Source organism: Scyliorhinus canicula, chromosome 7, assembly GCF_902713615.1.
Source record: "Scyliorhinus canicula chromosome 7, sScyCan1.1, whole genome shotgun sequence".
Lineage (NCBI taxonomy): Eukaryota > Metazoa > Chordata > Chondrichthyes > Carcharhiniformes > Scyliorhinidae > Scyliorhinus > Scyliorhinus canicula.
The window spans coordinates 119,815,629-119,837,813 of NC_052152.1; the positions used below are offsets into that span (position 1 = coordinate 119,815,629).

Consider the following 22,185-nt stretch of genomic DNA (forward strand, 5'->3'; position numbering starts at 1 on the left):
AGGCCAGCAGCACGGTTCGATTCCCGTACCAGCCTCCCCGGACAGGCGCCGGAATGTGGCGACTAGGGGCTTTTCACAGTAACTTCATTGAAGCCTACTCGTGACAATAAGTGATTTTCATTTTCGTATAGTCCTTAACATATGCCTCCGTGCAACACACTATTTACATTCCTCAACATACATTAACATGTGACACAGGTATGTAGTTGCCTGGACAGCACTCTTTACATTTACACACAGTGGGGGAGGCATAGTACATTGTTAAATACTCGACATACTGAAGAGTATCTCAGTGCTGCAGTCCGGAGGTGTACACAATGGGAGAAAGGAGAGAAGAGACGGGCTGCGCAGGTAGCTGACCCGGCTCTGAGTCAGTCTGCTGGGCTGTGTCTGTGTCCCGGGCTCTGTCTGTCTGTGTGTCCCGGGCTCTGTCTGTCTGTGTGTCCCGGGCTCTGTCTCGGTTTCCCCCGGGGCTGGGGGCTGCCGCACTGCGCTTTCTGCCCGGAGACCAGTGGCCAAGAAGGGAGAAGATGGCGGAGCTGCTCGCAGCTTCCCCCCGGCGAACAGGTAGGGAGAGCGGCCAGCAAAGTGCGCTAGCAGCCGGCAATGCAGCCGTGCTTCCCCCGGGGAGCTGCAGCATCAGACCCACCCCGCCCGGAGACAGAGACACCAGATCAGGGAGCAGCACTGGAATAATGATAGGGACTGATTGTAGAGAGGACAATACATTGAAGAGCAGGAGAATTGGCATTAATTTTGTGGCAGTGATTTAAGGTCAATGATACAATTGTTAATGGGACTGGATTAAATCATTTAGATTTAGCAGAAAGGGTAATTAAATCCAGAGTACATTTCTCTGCAACATTAGACAGGAATAAGTTTGTGTATTTTAACTGTGACCTCTCTTCAAATAGAGCAGGTGGTCATTTTTGGCTCTTCCTTCCTTCCCCTCATTGTATTTTTTTTTTGCATTTTGATGCATGTGGTTGTTTAAAATGGGGACAATCTCTGAAGGGATTTACTTGTTATTGTAGCCCCAAGGGTAACCTGCCCTTGACCTGTGGCAGCTGCAGGCTTGCTGATACAAAGATGCTTTGTCAGAAATACTGTGGGACTGGTGTAGCGCCCCCCCGCCCCCTCCCCAAGTGAGGTGGGAGGAGGTGCCTCCTCAGTTCTTGTTTGAAATAACAGTTTAACTCTCCAGTCTGTTTGGAATTCATATTTTGCACGATGCATTGGTCACAAAAAGTGTTGCTTCACAACTTGGGATCCTCCAAGCCTCCGAGGGCCTTCTGTAGTTAAATGGGCACACATCCAGATACAGAAGGTCATTGCTAGGGTTGTTGGCATGTTTACCTATCGGAGTTGAAAGCAAATTACCACGGATGCTGGAATGTGACCCCCCCCCCCCCCCAAAGAAAATACTGGACAATCTCAGCAGGTCTGACAGCAACTGTGGGGAGAAAATGGATCTAACGTTTCGAGTCTGGATGACTCTTTGTCAAATCAGGTAATACTGATTTTGTACATGTTAAATAAACAGGGCTTTTACCACCGAGTAGTACAGGAGCCATTTGTTTGAAGTTCCATCAAGTCTTTAGGTTAGCCCTAGCTCAGGGGTAGCCCTGCTGTCTCCGGAGTCTCAAGCTCATGAATTCATGTCCCCTTCCAGAGATGTTAGACGTAGCCTGTGTTGACTCTCCAGCGTACTACTGAGGGAGTACTGCACAGTTGGATGAGCCATATCTTGGACAAGTGGTTAAACCTTCTTCAATGGACCTAAAAGATCAGGGGACACTTTTCAGGAAAGAGCTGTGACATTGAGAAGTTTGTCCTCTCAACTAGTGCCACCAAAGCAATCAATCAATGACAGTCTGATAATCATCGTTACTGAGATTAACTTGCTCCAGATTTATCAATTGAATTTAAATTCAATAGTTGTGGGATTTGAACCCATGACTCCCTGGGCCGCTGAATTACTAATCCAGTGACACACCATTACATCGCCGTTTATACAAACTTACTGAGCACAGATTGGTTGGTGTATTTCTTACATTACTCTGTTGATATACTTCAAAAGTACTTCATTGACTGTAAACCAATTTGGGACACACTAAGGCCGTAATAGGTGCTACGTAAATGCACACTATGGATGAGATCTTCCAGCTGTTCATGCCGTCGGGATCTTCCTGTCCCACTGACAGTGCATCTCCCCCCCCCCCCCCACCCCCATGGTTTCCCAGTAGCGTGGGGTGAATTCAATAGGAAATCCCATTTACCATGGCAAGACCAGGAGTTCTCGCTGTCGGCCCACGGCGTGCTGCCACCTATTCCCGAGAAACATGCCGCATTGAGGCCAGAGAATCCCACCCGATTTTTCTTCCTCCCTCTATTCCTTCTGTCTTCCTAGTGCTTAGCTTGCATACATTTCACTCACATAGCCATATGATATATCAGAGTTGTTATAAATACCCAAGTACTTGTTATGAAGACCAAAATGTAAAACTATTCATCGAAGTGATTACAAAAGTGTTGAAGTTCTACCTTGTTGTTGGAGCAGCTTAAATTTAGTGTAATGGATCTGTTGACTTCGAAATCGTTCGTAAAACCATAAATAGTCTGCCGAAAATTTTAATCAGTTTCAGAAATCTAAGATTGACGAGATGTGCATTTATTTTCATCATATTCTTGAACAAATGTGTCATTGTTCTTGTTTTGAAAAAGATGCGTTTCTCTGATGGTTCATGTGTGATAGAATCATAGAATCCCTATAGTGCAGAATGAGGCCATTCGGCCCCTTAAATTGGCCGACCGAGTCTGCACTGATAGAATCATAGGCAATCACATTTTATATTAACTCAATCGTGGGATAGCTGGCTCGGTTATTTATTTATTGGCCATCTCTAGCTGCCCTTGAGAAGGTAGTGGCAAGCTGCCGCCTTGTTCTGCTACATGGACCATGACAGTCTCAGGTTTGGCACAATGGTTGGATTTGTAATAAACAATGAGGAGGATAGTTACAGAGTTAAGAATGAAATAGGCCAGTGAAATTTGAAGTGATTTCTTTGGGAGGTAAGAAAAATTAAGAAAGGTGCCAGTGTAATTTTAAAACATGTATCGGCAACAGAGAGACTTGGTGGATTTTGTCCACAGGAATCACTGAAGAATTGTTGAAGGCATCAGGACTGGGTGAGAAATCTGTTCACAAGAAAACAATAAAACATTTGGCTTTATTCATAGAGGCGTAGATTGCAAAAGCAAGGTGGTTTTGCTGAACCTTTAGAAATCAGTGATTAGGCGTCCTCTAGATCAAGTATTGTCAAACTCGGCGGCACGACCTGCGGGTGGGTCGCGGGCGTGTGTCAGGAGGATCGCAGAGGCGTCCATCGCGGCGCTCCCGATCGCGCAAATCTGCGCCCAACAGCCACAGCAGCCGGCTGTTAATAACGCCGGCTGCAAGTGGCCTTCAAAATGGTTGCGAACGTGTAAAAAATGCAGCCGTACTGTGCATGCTGCCAGATAACTGCGCATGTGTGCCGATGATCGGGCACGCATGCGCAGTGCGGCCGCTTTTTAAAAAAAACGCGGCAGCTTTTTGTTTTACAAGTTCGGGGCGGTTATATTCATTTTATTCATTTATTTTATTCATTTTATTTTTTTTTACAAGTTCCGGGGGGGTTTTATTTGATAAAATTTTATAGGACAAAAATGCAGAACTTTGGACAGATGGAGACTCCATACTTTCCGACACCGGAAGGCTTCACCTTCATCCAACAGATTCCATTGGAGGAGCGTGTACGAGGGTCAAAGGGACCCAAAACCATTCCCTCCATTTTTGTCAGAAAACAAGGTAAGAGAAAATGGTGGGTCGCACAGGTCAGCCACCGTGGGTCGTGAAGGTCGGTCGGGTTGGGTCCCGAAGATTGGCCGGTTGGTAAAAATGGGTCCCCGGAAAAAAGGTTTGAAGAACACTGCTCTAGATGGAGTATTGTGTTCAAGTCTGGGCATCATACTGTAGGAAAGAGGTCAAGGCCTTGGAGAGGTTGCAGAGGAGATTTTAACAAAATGAGCATTGAAAGGCAGAGCAGACTCAATGTGCCGAATGGCCTTATTCTGCTCCGATATCTTATGATCTATGAGAGACATGGGTTAATATTGAGAGATTAGAGGATAAAGGTAAGTAAAGAGGGTTGGTGGCCTGGGGGACATAGGTTTAAAGTGACTGGCTGAACATTCAAAGGGGAAAGGAGGAGAATATATATATTTTTGACACAGTAAGTTGTGAACTGGAATATGCCACTTGCACAGCTGGCAGAAGCAAACTCGCAAGGGAATTGACTAAATACTTGAAAAGCAATTGGATCGCCGTTTTGGTGATCTCCTGTATTGTATGGTGTTAATGGTTTGTTGATTACATTGTTAAAGATACACAAATGATGGACATTGTTTGATTAAGGACTGGGATCATAAAGAGAGCCAGATGGCACATGGGGGGTAGTAGGTAAGAGCCAGACATCTGTGAGGGTTCATCCTGTGAATAAACCTACTCGGCAGTAATAATAGGTGATTTTAACTACCCAAATATTAACTGGAATACTTTTAGTGTGCAAGGTAGGGAGTGACCAAAATCCTTAAATTGCATCCAGGAGAACCTTTTTATCCAATACGTAGAAAACCCAACAAGGAGGGAAAAATTCTGTATCTAATATTTGGAGATGAACCCAGGCAAGTGGAAGGCCAATCAGTTGGCACACGTTTTGGAGATAGTGACCATAATTCAGTTAGATTTAGGATAGTAATGGAAAAGGATAAGGGCGAGCCGCGAATAAAAGTTCGTAACTGGGAAAAGACTAATTTTACTGAGACAAGTTAGGCATTCAAATGGTCATTGGATAGACATATGGATGATAAGAGAATAGTGTAGATGGGCTTTAGAGTGGTTTCACAGGTCGGCGCAACATGTCGCGGCAGGTGGAGGGATTCCCTTCGCTTCCCGCGAGGGGAGTGAGCGACAGGGTGCTTTCGGGGGTCTGGGTCGGAGAGGGGAAGATATCTGATATCTACAAGGTAATGCAGGAGGTGGAGGAGGCGTCAGTAGAGGAGCTGAAAGCTGAGGGGGAACTGGGGGAACAGATCGAAGACGGGACATGGGCTGATGCCCTGGAGAGGGTTAACTCTTCCTCCTCATGTGCGCGGCTTAGCCTCATCCAATTCAAGGTGCTGCACCGGGCCCACATGTCCGGGTCTAGGATGAGTAAGTTCTTTTGGGGGCGAAGACAGGTGTGTCAGGTGTTCGGGGAGTCCAGCGAACCATGCCCATATGTTCTGGGCATGCCCGGCACTGGAGGAGTTCTGGAAGGGGGTGGCGAGGACGGTATCAAGGGTGGTAGGATCCAGGGTCAAGCCAGGCTGGGGACTCACGATTTTTGGGGTTGGGGTGGAGCCGGGAGTGCAAGAGGCCGGTGTGCTGGCCTTTGCGTCCCTAGTAGCCTGGCGGAGGATCTTTCTACAATGGAAGGATACGAGGCCCCCAAGCGTGGAGACCTGGATCAATGACATGGCGGGATTTATTAAGCTGGAGAAGGTTAAATTCGCCCTGAGAGGATCGGTACAAGGGTTCTTTAGGCGGTGGCAACCTTTCCTCGACTTTCTGGCTCAACGATAGGGTACTGGGACAGCAGCAGCAGCAACCTGGGGGGGATGGTGGGGGGGGAACGATGACTATGTTTGTTTATTTAATTTAAATTTATTTTTAAGTTCTCTTGTTGTTCACTGGGTTTGGGGGGGTGGGGGGGGGTGGGGGGGGGGGGGGATGTGATACATGCGTTGATACGGTCTTGGGGGTGTTACAGTTATTATGGGGTTATTTTGTTGCATTTCATTGTTTGTTGTTATATTTTCTGTAAAAAATTCCAATAAAAATTATTTAAAAAAAAAAGAGTTACATCAAGGAGACCTAGCTAAACTGGAGTCAATGGGAATCGGGGAAAATTCTCTGCTGGTTGGAGTCACACCCAACACAAAGGAAGATGGTTGGAAGCAATCATCTTAGCTCCAGGACATCACTGCAGGAGTTCCTCAGGGTAGTGTCATAGGCCCAACCATCTTCAGCTGCTTCACCAATGACCTGCCTTTCATCATAAGGTCAGAAGTTGGGATGTTTGCGGATGACTGCACAATGTTCAGCACCATTCATGACTCTTCAGATAATGAAGCATGTTCCGAATGCAGCAAGACCTGGACAATATCCAGGCTTGGGCTGACAAATGGCTAGTTACATTTGCGACACACAAATGCCAGGCAATGTCCATCTCCTACAAGAGAGGATCTAACCATCGCCCATTGACATTCAATGGCATTACCATTGCTAAATGCCCAACAGTCAAAACCCTGGAGCTTACCATTGATCAGAAACTGAACTGGATTAGCCACATTAATACTGTGGCTAACCAGAGCAGGTTAAATGCTAGGAATCCTACGACGAGTAGCTCACTAACTCACCTCCTGACCTCCCAAAGCCAGTCCACCATCTACAAGTCAGGAGTGTGATGGAATACTCGCCACTTGCTTGGATGAATGCAGCTCCAACAACACTCGAGAAGCTCAACACCATCCAGGACAAAACAATCCGCTTGATTGCTGCCTCTTCCACAAACATTCAAACCCGCCACCACCGACGAACAGTGACAGCCATGTGTACCATCTACAAGATTCACTGCAGTCACTTATCGAAGTTCCTAAGACAGCACGTTCCAAACCCACAACCACTACCACCGAGAAGGATGAGCAGCAGAGACCTGCGAACCCCATCACCTGGAGGTTCCCCTCTAAGTCACTCACCGTCTTGACTTGGAAATATATCGCTGCTCCTTCTCTGTCACTGGGACAAAATCCTGGAACTTCCTCTGGTCATGTGAGAGTGCTTTTAAGAAATGGGTGTTTATAAATGGGTGTGTACATAAATATCTGTAGTGAGATTACATTTAATAAATAGGTGTTTATTACTGCAGTGATGTCAGAGTGGTTGGAGCTGGGCTAACTGTCAGCTTTTTACTTTCGCTTTAGGCTTTTTGCTGCAGAGTGGGTTTGGTTTCATTTTTAGTTTTTGAGAAGCTGCAATCACAGCAAGATGTGTGTGAATCTCTGCAAGCTTATGAGTGTCAATTTGCTGATTTCAACGTGGTAACTGTTCTCAGTAGTGAAGTTAAACCTGAGGTGCTTCTGTTAAAGGTTTTGTTTTAAGTTTTATGGTGGCTAAGATGTTCAGTGAATGTTTTAAGAAAAGGTTAACTTGAGTTCATAGAATAAACATTGTTTTGCTTTAAAAAAATACTTCTCCATTTCTGCTGTACCACATCTGTAGAGTGGGCCGTGTGCTCCCCATACCACAATCTATTAAAGTTGTGGGTCAGGTGAACTCCATTATACACTTTGGGGTTCTCTAAACCCTGGCCCATAACAAATTGGGGGCTCGAGGGGGATAAAAGTCTATCTATTGGATTGGCTTAGTGAACTTAAAGACAGTGAGGGGTGAGCATATTGTGGTCGCTTTTCAGGTGTGGTATTCCAGTTTAAGTAGGGAGTGTGTTGTGGACAATGGCTCTTTCAGAGGCGCTGAAGTTTTTGGAGGTGGAGACGGTCACACGCAGTACCTTACGGACAGAGACTAAAAGCAGACTGGTAGATTTGGCAAAAACCTTGCAGTTAAATTATCTGACTAAATGCAAAAAGATGAGGTAATTATGGCGGTGGCTAAGCATTTAAAGTTGCCTGAGATACAGTCTGACTCATTAGAAATGGCAAAGATCCAGTTGCAGATTAAGCAACTTGAACATGAAAAAGAATTAAAGCAGCTTAAATATGCAATGTGAGAAAAAGAAAAGGAGAGAGAAGGAAGAAACAAAGAAAGTGATAGAGAGGAAAAGGAAAGAGATAGAGAGGAAAGAGAAAAAGAGAGAGAGTTTGAACTTCATAAAATGGCTATGAAACATAACAATCAGTTAAAATTGGCAGACATAAAGGGAAACGTACAGTTGGAGGTTAGTGATGAGGACAGTGAGAAAGAGCGTCATAGTCGAAGGCTTGGTGGGGATCTATTTAAATATGTCCAAGCATTGCCAAGGTTTGACGAGATGTGGTGAAAGCCTTTTTCATTTCATTTGAGAAGGTAGCTAAACAAATGAAATGGCCACAGGACATGTGGGTGTTACTGATTCAAACAAAGCTGGTAGGTAGGGCAAGTGAAGTGTTTGCATCACGACCGGAGGAGGTATCTGGGACGTGTGAGGAGGCGAAAAAATCCATCTTCGGTGCATATGAACGAGTGCCTGAAGCTTACAGGCAAAGGTTTAGAAATTTAAGGAAAGAATTTGGGCAAACATACATGGAGTTTGAAAGGCTCAAACAGAGTAACTTTGATAGGTGGATAAGGGCTTTGAAAATAGACCAAACGTATGAAGCTCTCAAGAGAAATTATACTTTTGGAGGAGTTTAAAACTTCAATTCCTGATGTAGTGAGAACTCATGTGGAAGAGCAGAGGGTTAAAACTGTGAGATTAGCAGCAGAAATGGCAGATGATTATGAATTAGTTCATAAATCAAAGCTTGGTTACCAACATCAGTTTCAGCCTGCGAGGGATAGAAACTAGGGACATGAGAAATACTTGAGTGGTAAAAGTAAAGGTGGTCTGGTGGGAGATAATAAGGAGAGTGTACCTCAGATTAAAAAAGGAATCCAGGAGGGTGGAAGAGAAATTAAAAGTTTCAAATGTTTTCACTGTAATAAACTAGGCCATGTAAAGTCACAGTGTTGGTGTTTGAAGAAAAGCACTGGGAAAGCCGATGTGGTAAAACAGGATAAGACAGTGGGGTTTGTTAAAGTTGTAAAAGAAAGCCCAAGTGAAGTGAAGGAGGCCCAAAATATTGTACAGCCTGATCAAGAGGTGATTGATAAGAAGGTGCCAGATCTCTTTGAAGAATTTACTTGTGTGGGTAAAGTTTACTCGTGTATCAGGAGGAGCAGGGAAAAAAAGTCACAATTTTAAGAGATACGGGAGCTAGTCAATCATTAATGGTAAGAGATGAGGAGTTATGTAGTTTGGGAGGAATGTTGCCAGAAAAGGCGGTAATATGTGGAATTCAGGGTGAGAGGAGTAGTGTTCAATTATATAAGGCAAGGTTGGAAAGAGTGGTGAAGTGGTGGTGGGAGTAAAAGAGAAACTATCTTGCCAAGGAATACAGTTTATCTTTGGTAATGATAAAGCTGGATCGCAGATGGGAGTGATGCCTACTGTGGTGGATAAGCCAATGGAAAATCAGACAACTGATGTGTCAAAGGATGAATATCCTGGGATTTTTCCGGATTGTGTAGTAACAAGGTTGCAAAGTCACAGGTTAAGACAAGAGGAGAAATAAAAGAGTGAAGATGAAGTGGAAGTTCAATTATCAGAAACGATTTTTGACCGGGTGGTTGAAAAAGAACATGAACAGGAAGGTGAGGCAGATATTTTTAGTTCAGGAAAATTGGCGGAGTTACAACAAAAATACATGTGTTATTACCGTAAAAGTGATGTCTTGATGAGAAAATGGAGAACTTTACATATGCAGGCGGATGAAAGGTGGGCAGAAGTTCATCAAGTAGTATTGCCGGTAGGGTATAGAAAGGAGGTGTTGCGAGTTGCATATGAGGCACCAATGGGAGGTCATTTGGGAATAAGGAAAACTCAAGCTCAAATACAAAAACATTTTTATTGGCCTGGACTACATAAAGATGTAGTTAAATTTTGTCAATCATGTCACACATGTCAAGTGATAGGGAAACCTCAAGCAGTGATAAAACCAGTGCTCTTATTACCATTCCAGCATTTGAGGAACCTTTTACAAGGGTCCTAATTGATTGCGTAGGACCGCTTCCTAAAATGAAAAGTGGGAATCAATATCTTTTGATGATAATGGATGCGTCTACTAGGTTTCCAGAGGCTATTCCAGTATGTAGTATTACAGCTAAAAAGATTGTGGAGGAGTTACTTAAATTCTTTACTAGATAGGGACTACCCACAGAAATACAATCGGATCAAGGATCGAAGTTTACCTCGACGTTATCCAAAGAAGTTATGGATAGCTTCAGAATAAAACAATTTAAATCAACTGCATACCATCCAGAATCGCAGGGAGCGTTAAAAAGGTGGCATCAGACATTAAAGACAATGGTGAGGGCTTATTGTCACGATTATCCAGAGGATTGGGATAAAGGAATTCCATTCGTACTGTTTGCAATTAGGGATGCACCTAATGAGTCAACCACATTCTGTCCTTTTGAACTAATTTTTGGTCATGAGATAAGAGGACCACTTAAATTGATTTAGGAGAAATTGGTGAGTGAGAAATCGGAAATTACATTATTGGATTACGTGACAAATTTTAGGGAACGATTAAATAGAGCATGTAAATTGGCTAGACAGCATTTAAAAGTTTTACAAAATGTGATGAAACAGGTAGCGGACAAGAAATCCAAAGTTCGTAGTTTTGCCAGTGGAGATAAAGTTTTAGTATTGTTACCAGTGGCAGGTGAGCCTTTAAAAGCAAGGTTTTGTGGACCGTATCAAATTGAAAGGAAATTAAGTGAGATGAATTATGTGGTAAAAACACCAGACAGAAGGAAAACTCACCGAGTGTGTCATGTGAATATGCTTAAAAGGTACTTTGAAAGGGAAGGAGAGAAAAAGGAGGTTTTAATGATTCCAACTCAAAGTGACGAACCAAATCCAGATGACTTGTGAATTTGCATACCTCAAATTAAATTGGAAAATGAGGATGTTCTAGAAATTGGGATAAATTGTTGAGTTACCTTCCAGAGGAAAAATGAACTGAACTGAAAGAATTCAGCAGCACGGTAGCATGGTGGTTAGCATAAATGCTTCACAGCTCCAGGGTCCCAGGTTCGATTCCCGGCTGGGTCACTGTCTGTGCGGAGTCTGCACGTCCTCCCTGTGTGTGCGTGGGTTTCCTCCGGGTGCTCCGGTTTCCTCCCACAGTCCAAAGATGTGCGGGTTAGGTGGATTGGCCATGCTAAATTGCCCGTAGTGTCCTAAAAAGTAAGGTTAAGGGGGGTGGGTTGTTGGGTTACGGGTATAGGGTGGATACGTGGGTTTGAGTAGAGTGATCATGGCAAGGCACAACATTGAGGGCTGAAGGGCCTGTTCTGTGCTGTACTGTTCTATGTTCTAATTATTGATATCACATGGGCAAGTTTGTAGGGATAAATTGAGAAGTACTACACATGATGTAGATGTGGGAAATGCTGTTCCTATCAAACAATATCCATATAGACCTTCAAAATTGGCACAGGTTAACAAAGAGATTGAGAGTATGCTTAGAAATGACATAATTGAAGTGGGTTGCAGCCAATGGAGCTCACCCACAGTGATGGTACCAAAACCAGATGGTACCCAATGGTTGTGTGTGGACTATAGAAAGGTTAATGCAGTTACACAAGTGGACTCTTATCCTATCTCACGTTTGGAGGATTGCATTGAGAAAATGGACAATCCACTTTTACTTCTAAATTGAATTTACTTAAAGGTTACTGGCAGGTAACTTTGTCCAAAATGGCGAAGGAGATTTTGGCTTTTGTGACTCCAGATGGTATATACCAATTCAAAGTTAAGCCATTTGGCATTAAAAACGACCCAGCAACATTTCAACGGTTAACTAACAAAGTCGTTTCAGGATTATCCAATTGTGTGGTGCTTCTACAAGATGATGACAAGGGCTAAAGCAGCTTATTGGTTATTTTTCAAAGAAATTGAATTCTCACCAGAAAAAGTATTCCACAATTGAGAAGGAGACTTTGAGTTTGGTGCTGGCCTTGCAACATTTTCACATTTATGCGACCAGCAATCCGTCTGACACCATTATATATACTGATCATAATCCGTTGACGTTTTTGGAGCGATTCCGGAATAACAATGCAAGTCTATTTCGCTGGAGTTTATTGTTACAGCCATTTCATTTAAAGATAGTACATGTGGCAGGGCAGGAAAATTTGATAGCCGATGCTTTGTCACGAATGTGATGAACAGAAGCAGGTCCTGTTGGAGGAAGAAGAAGAAAAAAAATGGACTATATTATTATTCCTGTGTGCGTGCGTTGGTTTTTTAAAACAAGAATGTATATTTACTGAGTGCATTTCTTAACGGATTGTGAATAGGTGAAAAATGAAACTATCTTGAAGTTGATGGTTTATTTTTTTTCTTGGGGGGAGAGGTTTCATGTGAGAGTACCTTTAAGAAATGGGTGTTTATTAATGGGTGTGTATATAAATATCTGTAGTGAGAGTACCTTTGAGAAATAGGTGTTTATTACTGCAGTGATGTCAGAGTGGGTGGAGCTGGACTGACTGTCAGCTTTTTACTTTTGCTTTAGGCTTTTTGCTGCAGGGTGGGTTTGGTTTCATTTTAGTTTTGGAGAAGCTGCAATCACAGCAAGATGTGTGTGAATCTCTGCAAGCTTATGAGTGTCCATTTGCTGATTTGAACATGGTAACTGTTCTCAGTCGTGAAGTTAAACCTGAGGTGCTTCTGTTAAATGTTTTGTTTTATGTCCTATGGATGTTAAAAGGAACGCTCAAGAATTATTTTGTATTGTATTCTTTGGGGATTGTATTTGAATTGATGGTTGCTAAAATGTTCACTATGTTTTTAAAAAGGATGACTTGAGTTCATAGAATAAACATTGTTTTGCTTTAAAAAATACTTTTCCATTTCTGCTGCACAACACCTGTAGAGTGGGCCGTGTGCTCCCCATACCACAATCTATTAAAAGTTGTGGGTCAGGTGAACTCCATGATACACTTTGGGTTTCTCTAAACCCTGGCCATAACACCTCCCTAACAGCACAGTGGGTGTACCTATAGCTGAAGGACTGCAGCGGTTCAAGAAGGCAGCTCACCACCACCTTCGGAAGGTAAACTCGGGATGGGCATTAAATGCTGGCCGAACCAGCGATGCCCACATCCCGTAAATGAATTGAATAAAGGAATTCTGAGACAGAGTATATCTGCACTTGGATAGATATGGATTAATCAGTGATGATCAGGATGGAATGGTTAAGGGAGGGTCGTGTTTCACGGATTTAATCAAATTTTTTGAGGAGGTAACCAGGATAACTTGGTGGCACAGTGGTTAGCACTGCTGCCTCACAGCGCCGGGGACCCGGGTTCAATTCCAGCAATGGGCGACTGTGTGGAGTTTGCACTTTCTTCCCGTGTCTGCGTGGGTTTCCTCCGGGTGCTCTGGTTTCCTCCCACAGCCCAAAGATGTGCAGGTTAGGTGAATTGGACGTTCTGAATTCTCCCTCGGTGTACCCAAACAGGCGCCAGAGTGTGGTGACTACGGCCTTTTCACAGTAACTTAATTGCAGTAATAATGTAAGTCTACTTGTGACAATGATAAAGATTATTATTATTAATTTCTCTTTAGCTTCCTCAATGCCAAGAAAAAGTTGACTGTTTGTTTACTGTCTCTCAGTAGATATTATTTGAGAGTGGTACAGTTTACATACCATGTATAAAAGAGTGCTCTGATTTCCTCCCACAGTCCAAAGATATACAGGTTATGTGGATTAGCCATGTTAAGTTGCCCCTTAGTGTCTAAAGACATGCAGGTTAGATGGATTGACCATGATAAAATTGCCCCTTAGGTTCTGTGGGGTTAAGGGAATGGGGGGGGGGGGTGGGTGGGGGGAGGTGGTCTGGGTTGGGTGCTCTTTCAGAGGGTCAGTGCAGACGCGATGGCTGAATGGCCTCCTTCTACACTGTAGGGATTGTATTCTAATGTTGATGAGAGCAATGCATTTGATGTGGTCTATGTAGACTTTACAATGCTTTTGATAGGGTCTCTCATGGCAGACTGGTCAAGAAAGTAAGGGCCTACGGGATCCAAGATAATGTGGCACATTGAGAGTGGCAAGCTGAGAGGCAGAAAGCAGAGGGCGATTGAGAGGAATATTTCTGTGACTGGAATTCTGCTTCCAGTGGAGCTCCGCAGGGCTCAGTTCTGGGGCCCTTGTTATTTGTGGTTTACATCAATGATTTAGACTTAAATGTAGAGGGTATGATCAGGAAGTTTATGGATGACACAATTTTTTTGTAATCTTTATTGTCACAAGTAGGCTTACATTAACACTGCAATGAAGTTACTGTGAAAAGCTCCTAGTCGCCACACTCCGGCGCCTGTTCGGGTACACTGAGGGAGAATTCAGAATGTCCAATTCACCGAGCACGTCTTTCAGGACTTGTGAGAGGAAACCGGAGCACCCAGAGGAAACCCATGTAGACACAGGGAGAACGTGCAGACTCCGCACAGACAGTGACCCAAACCGGGAATCGAACCTGGGACCCCTGGCGCTGTGACGCAACAGTGCTACCCACTGTGCTACCATGCTGCCTTGACATGAAAATTGGTGGGTGGTAAATAGTGAGGATGATAGCCATAGTCTGCAGGAGGATATCAATGGACTGGCCAAGGGGGCAGAGCAGTGGCAAATGGAATTCAACCTGTAAAATCGTGAGGTAATGTCCTGCAGAGATCTAACAAGTCAAAGGTTTATGCTATGAATGGTAGGAGCATGGAAAGTACTGAAGATCAGAGGGACCTTGGAGTTCATATCCACAGATTCCTGAAGGTGGCTGGGTAGGTGGTTAAGAAAGCATATGGGATACTTGCCTCTTATTAGCCAAGGCATAGAATACAAGAACAGGTCGGTCAGGCAAAAACTGTATAAAACGCTGGTTGGGCCACAACTGTGTATAGTTCTGGTCACCACATTATAGAAAGGATGTGATTGCATTGGAGAGGTTGCAGAGGAGATTTACCAGCATACTGCCTGGGCTGGAGAGTCTGAGCGTTGAGAGATTGGACAGGCTAGGGCTGTTTTCCTTGGAGTTGCAAAAGTTGAGAGGGGACCTGATAGAGATGTATATCGGGGGCAGCACGGTAGCATTGTGGATAGCACAATCGCTTCACAGCTCCAGGGTCCCAGGTTCGATTCCAGCTTGGGTCACTGTCTGTGCGGAGTCTGCACATCATCCCCGTGTGTGCGTGGTTTTCCTCCGGGTGCTCCGGTTTCCTCCCACAGTCCAAAGATGTGCAGGTTAGGTGGATTGGCCATGATAAATTGCCCTTAGTGTTGGGTGGGGTTACTGGGTTATGGGGATAGGGTGGAGGTGTTAACCTTGGGTAGGGTGCTCTTTCCAGGAGCCGGTGCAGACTCGATGGGCCGAATGGCCTCCTTGTGCACTGTAAATTCTATGTATATACAATTACAAGGGGCATAGACAGGATAGATAGGAAGATGTTTTTACATGAATTATGGGGTCAATAATCAGTGGGCATAGATTTATTTAAGGTAGTAGGTAGAAGGTCAAGAGGGAGTTGAGGAGAAGCTTTTTCACCCAGAAGGTGGTGGGAGTCAGGAACTCAGTGCCTGAAATGATGGTTGAGTCACAAACTCTCATAACATTTAAGAAGTATTTAGATATTCACTTGCACTGCCATAACCTTCAGGGCTATGGGCCAAGTGCTGGATTATGGAATTAGTGTAGTCAGATCTTTGTTGACTGGCTTGTACACGATGGGCTAAATGGCCTCCTTATGTGCTGTAAACATCTATGAATCAAGGAAAAGGATTGTTGGTTGGGTGTAGAGAACTCGAGTATTGCTGAAGAAAGAGACATGTTGTCAAAGCTTTTCATCTTGCACTCATCAGGACAATTCGCTAGAATACTAAATTGTGAAGGGAGCATCAATTTATACTGCAGCCAGCAAGGTGACCAACCCTGCATGGGAGGCAGTGGCTGCGATCACAAGTGTTAGCTTGCTAAGAGATCCAGTGCAGGAAGAAGATGAATGACCTTCATGTAGCCAGGGTAAGTTACTCTTCGCATGTGTCCACCTGCATCCCTTAACACATTCATCAAACATCCATGGTGGTCTCACTCTCAGCCACCTCCCGGGGCCTCACCACTTGCCATGTTGTCTCCCCCTCCCTCTCCTATCCCCCACTGGCTCCGCTCCTCATCCCATCTCCGCTCCCAGTCATGCAGGAATCTTTACTATCTGACACGGTATATGCCCTGCCTACATTCTCCCCATTTGTCTCATTGCAGGGCAAACGTGAGCACAATCGATGTGAGTGGGCACAGCTGGCCTGAGTGATGCCGCCGCTGAAGACCCTCACCCTATTTGAAGAAAGAACCCTTGAGCTGGCTGGGGTGGAGCAGGATCGCTGAGGGAAAATGGAGGCAAGAGGCAAAAGTGAGAACACTCAACACATCCAGCCATGGTGCCATCCTCATGTGAGTTCAGTTGCTGCTATCCTTTTGCCCATGTCACTCACTAATGCAATCTTGCTTCCCTTTCAGGTCAATCAGTTGACCAACCTGGACCAATCTCTCACCCACTTGAAACCACAGATCCAAGCAGCTCCAAGGGGAAATAATCAGAGACCGGCATTGAAGAGGCATCACATCTGTCACCCACACCCTCCCCCAGCGCAGATACACGCATCTTGATGGGAATATTTAATAGGCAGACATCTGGGTCAGTCACTGGTGAGCACCTCACAGCTGATGGTCCACAGCTGCTGGAGGTAGTGCAATTAATGTAAGAATTTGATATAATTATATTTTGTTGTAGTAATGTCATTAAAAACCCTGGTTTCAAATACAAACATGTACTATGTCTGCTAAACCTGTAATTAAGGTGCTGTAAAACGTGAAGCAATCATTCATTCCAACCGCTTACTTAGTTACAGATAAAGGGCAAATTTTGAATGGTTTCCTGGAGTGTGGGTAATTTATGAGGGAGTAGTATTTAGTCCTAGCTAAGGAGGTCATGGAACTTAGTGGGATACAGACTCTATAATTAATGCGAGGAGCCAGGTCTGTCTAGTTTTGCAGTTTGTTATAACATTTTAAGTTAGACAGCAGCTTGCCATAGGATTTAAGTCTGACAAGACAGAAGTGTTGATCTGCTCTTGAAAGAGTCTCTCTCTAAAAAGTATCTACACAGCTAACCAAGTAACCTGATGTGTCAACTTTATTTTTAGGTGGCATTTTAATTGTATTGGGTTGCTTAACTGAAATTAATTAATAACAAGTATAGAAAGTAAATTCATGCTTTTCCTTTTATGTAAGAACTGTTTAACTGATAATTCTAAGGCTATTTCTTTGATGTTAATGTTGTTAATTCTGTGTTTAAATTAAATTTGGTTTTAACATGAAAGATGCCCATTGGTCAGAGTAATCACCCCTGGGGTGAAGTATCCTTTCCTCACAGTTTTACAATAGAAAATCTGTTTGGGATTGTCATCTGGTATCCTAACACAATTTGGGGTCTGGTCCGGTATCTAACAGTAGGGATGTCTCAGGGAACCATAACTCGGAGGGATGCAGGAGCCCAGGATTTTGCTGAGCCCCAGACAGATGACATGCCCCTGGACTCTGTTGTCCCATAGTTGCAGAAGTTACAAAGGCAGAGTTGGAAATATCAGGAAGGGATGTCCGCATCCCTCCTCAGACTACAAGGGCAACTGGAGGTGGCCCATTGCCTTCTGTCTGAGGAGATGGTGCCATCACTCAAGGCACAAGGACAAAACTACGAGGGTCACATCCGCGGTTGAGACCTTGGTGCAGGACATGCACTCCATGATGAGGGATGTCTGCTCCATGGTGCAGGACATGCACTCCATGATGAGGGATGTCTGCTCCATGGATGAAGGGGTGAGCTGCATGGTGCAGAATATTGTGGGAACCTGCAAATTTCAGCACCAGAGGACGGCGGGGCTTCTGGATCTCACTCCAGGTGCCCCTCCATTCCATGGAGGAGCTCAGGGACCCCTCTGAGCACCCACAGGGAAGAGGATCTTTTGATGCGCAGCCTGGGGCCTTCCAACCCACCTGAATCCCTCCCTCCCTGTGAGCAACACATCTCTGCCGTGCTACCCGAAATTAGGCCCAGATCCTCAAGGACTCGGCCCTCCAGGGGACACCCGCCAAGGCCATCTGAGGCAGCAGGGTATGGCAGTCAGCAGGCCACCTCGTCCTCAGCTGTGGATCCTAGGGAGACACCGAGACGTACGGTCAGGAAGGCTGAGAAATTATAGTAACAGCTTGGGCACGGGTGAGTTTAGGTATGAGTAGATATGAACCACCTAAGTTAGCACCATTTAACTTTTCAAAAGTCACATGATGTATTCTTAAAGTGCCGCCCCACCCCCATTTCATTTCAGCATGCACAGCCAACCCCATATATAGGCTGGAAGCAGGATGTCCTCAACCTGCCCTCTGCGAGTATAGCAGCTCAATAGTTGTCCCTTCCTACTTCTGTAACCAGGCAGTCATGCTGATGTAATCTTGGTGACTGGCACTGCTCCACCCCCACCCCCACCCCCCATCTCACCGATCCTTCACCAAGTGCCAGATCCAGTGGAGATCAACAGCATGATAATAATGGAGGCCCCGCAAAGGCTTGCAAGCAGCAACCCCTTGCCCCCCCCCCCAAAACTTCCAGGACTCAGCCCTCCTGTTCTGAGAATGACTAAGCTGATTCCCCTCCATCCTCTCTGGTGCCTCTCCATTGGATACCTGGTGGGTTGGGGACCTACATGTTCACCTCAATATCCCCTTCGGAGGTTAGGTTGCCAGGTTCATGTTTTTATACAGATGTTAGGGGGCATGGGATACAGGGAAATTTGGCTGTCTGGACACAGAATTGGCTGACTGAAAGAAGATGCGAGTGGGAGTGGATGGAAAGTATTCCGCCTGGAGGTCGGTGACCAGTGGTGTCCCACAGGGATCTGTTCTGGGACCTGTGCTCTGTGGTTTTTATAAATGACTTGGATGAGGAAGTGGAAGGGCGGGTTAGTAAGTTTGCCGAATGCATGAAGGTTGGTGGAGTTGTAGATAGTGTTGAGGGTTGTTGCAGGTTACAGCAGGAAATTGACAGGATGCAGAGCTGGGCTGAAAAGTGGAGATGGAGTTCAACGTTCATAAATGTGAAGTGATTCATTTTGGAAGGTCTGAATACAGGATTACAGACAGGATTCTTGGAAGTGTGGAGGAACAGAGGGATCTTGGGGTCCATGTACGCAGATCCCTCAAAGTTGCCACCCAGGTCGATAGGGTTGTTAAGAAGGCGTATGGTGTGTTAGCTTTCATTAACAGGGGGATTGAGATTGAGTTTAAGTGGCGCAAGGTTTTGCTGCAGCTTTACAAAACCACCAGTTAGACCACACTTGGAATATTGTTTCCAGTTCTGGTCACCTCATTATAGGAGTGATGTGCATGCTTTGGAGAGGGTGCAGAGGAAATTTACCTGGATGCTGCCTGGACTGGAGAGCATGTCTTATGACGAAAGGTTGAGGGAGCGTAGAAGGAAGGGAGGTGACTTGATAGAGGTGTACAAGGTGATGAGAGGCATGGATAGAGTGGATAGCCAGAGACTTTTCCCCAGGGCGGAAATGGCTGTCACGAGGAGACATAATTTTAAGGTGATTGGAGGAAGGTATAGGGGAGATGTCAGAGGTAGGTTCTTACACAGAGAGTGGTGGGTTTGTGGAATGCACTGCCAGTGGAGGCGGTGGAGTCAGTTTCATTAGGGACATTTAAGCGACTCTTAGACGGGCACATGGACAGCCGTAAATTGAAGGGGTATAGGTTAGGTTGATCTTAGATTAGGATAAATGGACGGCACAACATTGTGGGCCAAAGGGCCTGTACCGTGCTGTACTGTTCTATGTTATAAAATTCACCAGCATGATGTCACACCGTCGGGGTTTGAATATTCACTGATGGGGAAGTGCCATCGGGACAGCTCACCAATATTAAAATTTATTCATGAGAAGAATGTGCAAATTTCACACAGTCACCCATGGCCGAAATTGAACCCGGGCACTGTGAGGCAATAGTGCTAACCATTGTGTAACCCTGCCACCCAAGTTATTAATTTCCCTAGGCATGAATCTCATTATGTCAGGGGTGAGGGGCGTGGGAAGTCGAGAAGCAAGATCGTTTCCCAACTCTTGTGAGATTATAGGCCCGCGTTGCCATTTACGCTCAAAATTCTCCCTGTGTCCGTGTGGGTTTCCTCCGGGTGTTCCAGAGTCCTCCCACATGAAAAGGACACGGACGTACTCGGTGACACCGCAATCACCACCCTGGATTCCATGGCATTTTCTGTGCCGTCTTTAGTGCTGACTTGGCCAGAATGTCTATCAGTTGAAAACAAAGTAGAAGAAAATATGTATTTCTTGCAATTCTTTCATGCTCTTAGTATATCCCAAACCACTTTTACGGTCAGTTAAATGTTTTTGAACTTTGGCTTCCAATGACCAGTTCAACTGTTATTTTGTGATGTTGACTGAGTGGTAAATATTGGTTAGGACGCCAGGTTTGACCCAAGCCACTCTTTTCAGAAATAACACCCTGGAATATGTTTTCTATCCAGCGGAAAGATACAGATAGACCCTCTGTTTAATGTCCCGTCTGAAAGATACAGATAGCCCCTCTGTTTAATATCCCGTCTGAAAGATACAGATAGATCCTCTGTTTAATATCCCGTCTGAAAGATACAGATAGGCCCTCTGTTCAATGTCCCGTCTGAAAGATACAGATAGGCCCTTTGTTTAATGTCCCGTCTGAAAGATACAGATAGGCCCTCTGTTTAATGTCCCGTCTGAAAGATGGCACCTTCGAGAGTGTAGTATGTCAGACTGTAAGCCATTTGGTGAAGGATATAGCTGGACCCATCCTTTACACACAATTACAAGCCTTTATTTTCAGAGTTGCACATTGCAAGCATGCGCACCCCAACTCAACACTCCGCATATTAACCTGTGTCTGTTTATACCTCTTAAACCAGACGTTTGCCAATAATTAGGGGCTCTGTGCCTATTTAGAATGAGGCACCACTGATATACAGTTTAAAAAAAAAACCTAGACAATCAGATTGAAGTGTAATTTCCAGGGATGATGATACATCAGGACAAGTGAAATCCTCAGTTAGTTCCCACTGTTGCTCTGTTTACTTGCTATAAATATGGCGGTCAATATGGTCGCCTTCCTTAATCCTAATTATGTTTGCTTTAGAGTCGCCAGGTATCTCTCGATACTGCCACAAGGTTCAAACCCGAATACTGATCAAAGAGCCAATACCCAGTTAGTTAGTTCAAAGTCAATACTATTTATTTACACACACAGTAATATCTACTCATGCACAAAATACTACAAACTAAACTATCTCTAACGCTAATGCCGATACTTAGCTTCGGGTGCCCACTCAGTCAGAGGAACAATGGCCGTTGTTCGGATCTGAGATTGTTGGTTTGAAGAGGTACAGGAGAAGAGCTAAGGCCGTCCGTCTGGTAGCGAGCGTTGACCTTGGACTTACTGCTTCTGGTGATGTTGGTGGACGGGTCTCTCCGCTTCGAGAGCCGAGTCCAAGAGAGTGATTCTCTCTCGGGGCTTCTTCTTATACCTGGAGGGGCTTTGCGTGCTTTTAGGCGGGCCTTAAACTTGGCCCCAATTAATTGGGCCGCTTCTCGATCATTGCTATCGATCTTGTTCAATAAAGGGGTGGATGCCCTGATGGCTGGGCGTGTCTTTGGTGGCCGTTGGCCTTGCTTTGTTTGTGTCTTTCTGGTGCCGGGATGTCTGCAATCGTATCGGTTGTTTGAGTGTCATTCCTTTGTCCCCGGAGATGGGCCATCAATATGCTAATCGACCTATAGTTTCAATTCCATCTGGGAGCTGTTTCCCAAATATACATTCAGGATTCTGTGCCTGCTTGTTTCCTAGCATTGTCTACAGTTCCCTATATGCTTTGCGAGCGTCCATTTTGTGTTCTGGAAGTGGCCATCCCAGATGACTACACTCCCTCCTTCTGATCCTCAACGTGAAGCGTGAAGGATCATATTACTGAGTCTTCTTCGTTCTCCTCCTAAGTCGGGCACCCGTAAGCAGGGACAGGCTCTACTCTACTCTGTCCTATGGATGGGAATTTTTACCTAAATTGTTTTATGTACACACATTATTATAAAATTCTATGGGGCGCTATGACATTCAGCATGCATTACAAAATAAAAACACGGGAACCTCTAACTATTCTTATCTAGACTATCCTTAATCAA

General features: G+C 44.8%; 1 protein-coding gene across 11 annotated transcripts in view; it reads left to right on the forward strand.

Moving 5' to 3' along the window:
- The first annotated feature begins 302 nt into the window (after window positions 1-302).
- LOC119969323 (MAP7 domain-containing protein 2-like) overlaps window positions 303-22,185 on the forward strand; it is a 262,025-nt gene continuing 240,142 nt past the window's right edge. For 2 of the 11 annotated variants that reach the window (XM_038802809.1, XM_038802810.1), the window contains exons 1-3: window positions 391-567; window positions 16,166-16,313; window positions 16,421-16,661. Coding sequence is in view for 9 of the 11 variants with exons in the window: in XM_038802808.1 (XP_038658736.1) it covers window positions 16,295-16,354 (60 nt within the window). In the remaining 2 variants the exon portion in view is untranslated. Of the gene's footprint in view, window positions 568-1,298; window positions 1,511-15,907; window positions 15,926-16,165; window positions 16,355-16,420; window positions 16,662-22,185 lie in introns of those variants that run through there. The other 9 variants (XM_038802803.1, XM_038802807.1, XM_038802802.1 and 6 more) reach the window with 8 other exon arrangements.